The sequence below is a fragment of the Salpingoeca rosetta genome (genome assembly GCF_000188695.1).
Source record: "Salpingoeca rosetta unplaced genomic scaffold supercont1.6, whole genome shotgun sequence".
Taxonomy (NCBI): domain Eukaryota; class Choanoflagellata; order Craspedida; family Salpingoecidae; genus Salpingoeca; species Salpingoeca rosetta.
Genome location: NW_004754928.1, coordinates 1269252 through 1274251, shown reverse-complemented (window position 1 = coordinate 1274251; position 5000 = coordinate 1269252). Strand labels below are relative to the sequence as shown.

Here is a 5000-nt window from a genome sequence, read left to right as displayed (position 1 = left end):
GCCGTCGCAGCGTTGTGGGCGCACAACGTGCGTGCCGTGCTGCGATGTGCGTGCGATACCCATGGCTGTTGCTTCTTCTTCTCCTTCTTCTCCTTCTTCTGCTTCTTCTCCTCGTTGATGTTGCTTTCTTCACTTCTTCCATACAACCCTCGTTGCCTGCCTGCGTGCTTGCATGCCTGCCTGTTTGTTCCTCTTGTTCCTCTGATGCTGGTGATGTCTGTTGACATAACTCTGATGTGATGCTGTGGTGCTGTGATGATGGTGTGATGGTTGACATGGGTGTGATGTGACGCTCGTGTGCGCGGTGCAAGGGTTCTTTTCGTTGCTGCTTTTGTGTTTGTGTTTGTGTTTGCGCTGCCCGTGGAATGTTTGTGCATGTTTTCCATAAATCGTCCCAACTGCTCCATCGCAGACGAAGATGGCAGACGAGGAAGCAAGGGCGGCTGCAGTGGTTGTGGCTGGGGAGGACACAGAGTCGGAGACAGAGACGGAGGAAGAAGAGGAACAGGAACAGGTGGATGAGGTGAATGAGGTGAGGGGGGATGTACAAGGGGCAAAGAAGACAACAAAGCAAGCACGGCAGCAATCATCATCGCCTTCGGTGGGTTGTGTGCTGTGTGTGTGTGTGTGAGTGTGTGTATGATTGTGTATGAGTGTGCGTGCTCTGTGCGTGTATGCTTGCGTGTTTGAGCTTGCCCACCTCCATCGCACTTGTGTGTTTGCCTTGGAGATGGCTTCTCGGCCACACACCCTCTCATGCAAGGCGCCTTGCATCGCTCAACGCAGGGTGTTGTACAAGGCGAGGATTCGGAGTCAGACGAAGAAGAAGACGAAGGCGACGATGAGGAAGACAAGGGGGACAGGGAAGAAGATGAGGGTGCACGCGAAACAGACCGCCAGACAACAAGCGACAGTGCACCGGCCAAGAAGGAACGTGTTGCAGACTCAGAAGCTGGCAAGAAAGCCGTTGCCGCCACAGAATCCGACAGCACCTGCCCAGCGGCCACAGGCGGCGTGCCACAAACAGAGTGCGTTTTGGTTGGTGTGGCTGTGATTGTGCTGCGGTGAGATTTGTTGTGGCTTGTGATTGTGTGATCATGAGTGGTTGTGTTGTTGTTGATGGTTCCTGTCTGTGTCAATCCTTGGCTGTGAATCTGCCGCAATTGTGTTTTCATCCGTTTCGTTCCTGATGCTTGGTTGCTCTGCTCACGCAAACGTGTGCGCGTTCATTGCACCAAACAGGGTAACTGGCGCATCACCCGTCCGCGAGGCGTACCTCAGTGAGTGCTTGAAGCGCTTGCTGCTTCTTGTTGTTGCCCGGCAATGGTACACAGTCGCTCGCTTGTGTTGCACACACGCGTGTAAGTGTACCGCCCAATGAGTTCACCCTATCGCCATCGTTCGCCACACTTCCTTCTTTTATCATGAGCAGGAAAACACACGGCTCAGCTGCGGCAGCACGTGACGAAACTGAGCACATCTCTCTCCAGCAGCGTTCACTCCACCATCACGGCCACATCCACCAAGCTCACGAAAGCCCAAAACACAACACAGGTGCGTGTGTGTGCGTATGTGTGTGTGTGTGTGTGTGCGCGCGTATGTGTGCTCTAATGTGTCCACTGTGACCACAGTGCGCCTTTTGCATGGCTTACTCACTCCCACCTCAACCCCCTCCTCCCCATCTCAACCCCCTCTCCTCCCCGCGTCACCCCACCGTTCCTCCTTGCGCCCAGGACACCATCACGGCGGTCCGCTCGCTGTCGTCGCAGCTGTCGGACATCAACACGCAGCTCGACGCGTACCTGCTCGAGCCGTACCTGCCTGCACACTGCACGGTGGAGGTGCACCACACGACCGTTCTCTCCGCAGACCCCGTGCCCTCGTCGCTGTCCACATCGTCGCGTGTCAGCCGCACCACATCCGCTCCGATTACACGTCATGGCAGTCCACCGCCGCCACCGCAGTCGTCGACATCGACATCGACATCGACATCGACGGGCGCCGTATCCGGTGGTCACGTCACCCCGGCAGCATGACACGTGTGTTGTGTGTGTGTTGTGTTGTGTTGTGTGTGTGTGTGTGTGTGTGTTGTGTGGTGTGTGTGTGTGTGTGTGTGTGTGTGTGTGTGTGTGTGTGTGTGTGTTGTGGTGTGTGTGTGTGTGTGTGATTGCGTGTGCGCAGGCGTCTATGTTCGTGTTTGCGCATGCCTGAAGCCCTTCCTCTGTAGGCTTGATCCCCCGTTCTCAGTTCCCAGTTCTACGTTCCAAATCGTGAGTTGATTATACAAGTTGGCGCACGTGGCGTTGTGTTTACTTCCAGAGGGAACTTGCGGTTAGTAGTGAACGAAACCATACACAAGGTGAAAATTGAAGCGTCAAAGCAGCAGCATTTGGGTGGGCGGGCGGATGACGAGAGATGGGAGAGGGATGGGAGAGGGAGAGACGGGGAGGGGATATGGGCGACAAAAGACTGGATCGGGGAGGGGGGAACATGCGCTACACACACACAAAACAAAAAATACAAAGAGGTGGAGGAACGGGCGGACGTACAGCCGATTGCACGCACAGTCAAACGGGCAAACGTACAGTCGATCTCGCGCGCGCGCCACACACACACACACACACACACACACACACACACACACACACACACACACACAACACACACAACACACACACACACACACAATCACACACACACACACACTTAAACACACACACACACGCACACACAACGCAAAAAATCACAATCACAACATCACAATCACACACACACACACAACACATAAATCACAATCACACCACCTCAGTTGCCCCTGAGCTTTGCGAGGCGTTCCGAGAGCTCGTCCTGCTCGCGGTTGGCGGCAGAGGAAGTGCCGACAGAGACGCTGCCAGATGGGATGGACAGCTCGGAGCCGAGCTCAAGCCCGTGCTGGTCAGCAACCTCCTGCATCAGCGAGTCAACCTGGCCCTGTGGCGGTGGTGATTGGCGGCGGTGGTCGTGTTTGGGAGATTAGAGTGATGGTGGTTTGGGCGGGGGGATTAAGAGGGGTGTGATGTGTGGGGTGAGCGGTAATGGAAACTGTGAGTTGGAGGGAAGAGGAAGGAGTCTTGGGTAGGGAGACAGTGAGCCAGAAACGCACAGACAGCAAGGATTGGCAGACATAGAAATGCACACATCTCCACAGACACACAGGCACAGACAGATATACACAGACACACACACACACACATGCGTACCTCTGGCATGGTGCGTGCGTGTGTGCGTGTGTGTATGCATGCATGCGTGTTCCGTCTGCTCTTTTATAGACACACACACACACGCACGCACGCGATCACGCGACGTTCCCACGCTCCATCATTGCCGTCATTGCTGTTGCATCAGGTGTTCCTTGTAAGGAAGAAGACGGGCAAGGATGCCGGCACCCTCTACGCCATGAAAGTGCTCAAGAAGGCTACTCTCAAAGGTCAGCCATTCCACACACACACACACACACACACACACACACACACACACACACACACACACACACACACACACACACACACACACAGACATGGCCCATTCAATCATCCACTCATACCTCTCCACCATCGACCGACCACATCTGTCCATGTGTGCCAGTGCGTGATCGGTTCCGCACGAAAGCGGAGCGCGACATTCTGGCGTCCATCCGTCACCCGTTTATCGTCCACATGCACTACGGTCCGTCACCCGCACTGTCATTACTTCTGTCGTGTTGCTGTACCCTGCATGTGCACGTGTACGTGCGCTCTTGTGAAGTTATTATGTCACACACACACACAAACACACACACACACACAAGCACACACACACACAAGCACACACACACACACACAAGCACACACACACACAAGCACACTTGCGGACATATTCACACACATACACACACACGTGCACTCACCATGTTCCCCCGCCACCATCATCACCACCATCATCACCACCGCCGCCTGAGCAGCGTTCCAGACGGCGGGAAAGCTGTACATCATCATGGATTTTCTCCGCGGCGGCGACCTCTTCACCAGACTCAGCAACGAGGTGCAGTCGCGTGCACAGCGGTCTTATGTGTGTGTGTGTGTGTGTGTGTGTGTGTGTGTGTGTGTGTGTGTGTGTGTGTGTGTGTGTGTGTGTGTGTGCGTCCTTGTGCTCACCCGCCATCCACTAATTTCTCACCCACTCCAACCACCCACCCACACTCTCACCCACTTCAACCACCACCATCCACCTTTTCACCACCACCACCACCATCAGGTGATGTTCACGGAGCAGGATGTGCAGTTCTACCTGGCCGAGCTGTGCCTGGCCCTGGAGCACGTGCACAGTCTTGGCGTTATCTACCGCGACCTCAAGCCCGAAAACATTCTCCTCCACGACTCGGGGCACATTGCCCTGACGGACTTTGGGCTGTGCAAGGAGTACACGGAGACGGCGGAGGGCAAGACGTACTCCTTCTGCGGGACTGTCGAGTACATGGCGCCCGAGGTGGTCAACAGGAAGGGCCACGACCAGTCTGCGGACTGGTGGTCCTTTGGCGTGCTCATGTACGAGATGCTCACGGGCGAGCTGCCCTTCACATCGGACAACCGCAAGACCACCATGCAGATGATCCTCAAGTGAGCTGGCGGTGGTGGTGGAATTAGAGGGACTGGTGTGCTGGGGGGGGGGGAGAAGGCAGTAGTGATGACTTGGAGCGTGTACTGCAGTGTGCTGCGTGTGTTGTGTGTGCGTGTGTGTAGCAACGGCAACAAGCAGCCCCACCTCACGTCACATCACGTCACATCACGTCACATAACCACTGCAGGGCGCGGCTGTCCATGCCGCAGTTCCTGTCCCCTCAGGCGCAATCGCTCCTCCGCAAACTCTTCAAGCGCGTCCCCACAGCCCGCCTCGGTCCGTGCAACCATCGATGCTTTGTGTGTGTGTGTGTGTGTGTGTGTGTGTGTGTGTGTGTGTGTGTGTGTGTGTGTGTGTGTGTGTGT

General features: G+C 55.6%; 4 protein-coding genes across 4 annotated transcripts in view; 3 read left to right on the top strand and 1 right to left on the bottom strand.

Moving 5' to 3' along the window:
- Nucleotides 1-402, top strand: part of PTSG_11935 (uncharacterized protein) — a 1433-nt gene extending 1031 nt beyond the window's left edge. The window contains exon 2 of the mRNA XM_004996308.1: nt 1-402. This exon is cut by the window's left edge and continues 472 nt beyond it. The gene's annotated coding sequence lies outside the window, so the exon portion shown is untranslated.
- PTSG_11934 (uncharacterized protein) lies at nt 399-2095 on the top strand. The gene is made up of 5 exons (XM_004996307.1): nt 399-601; nt 787-1028; nt 1243-1280; nt 1433-1554; nt 1734-2095. Exons 1-5 carry the CDS (start codon nt 419-421, stop codon nt 2034-2036), a joined length of 888 nt encoding a protein of 295 aa, XP_004996364.1. The 5' UTR covers nt 399-418; the 3' UTR covers nt 2037-2095.
- Nucleotides 2096-2805: 710 nt separating this feature from the next.
- On the bottom strand, nt 2806-3248 carry PTSG_11933 (uncharacterized protein; the record flags this gene model as incomplete). The annotated part of the gene is made up of 2 exons (XM_004996306.1): nt 2806-2970; nt 3240-3248. The coding sequence occupies 2 exons, from the start codon at nt 3246-3248 to the stop codon at nt 2806-2808; spliced, it is 174 nt and encodes a 57-aa protein (XP_004996363.1).
- Nucleotides 3249-3319: 71 nt separating this feature from the next.
- PTSG_02853 (AGC/RSK/RSK protein kinase) overlaps nt 3320-5000 on the top strand; it is a 5724-nt gene continuing 4043 nt past the window's right edge. Inside the window, exons 1-5 of the mRNA XM_004996305.1 lie at nt 3320-3466; nt 3625-3705; nt 3980-4059; nt 4273-4634; nt 4823-4911. Coding sequence (XP_004996362.1) covers nt 3436-3466; nt 3625-3705; nt 3980-4059; nt 4273-4634; nt 4823-4911 — 643 coding nt within the window. The 5' untranslated portion in view covers nt 3320-3435. The remainder of the gene's footprint in view (nt 3467-3624; nt 3706-3979; nt 4060-4272; nt 4635-4822; nt 4912-5000) is intronic.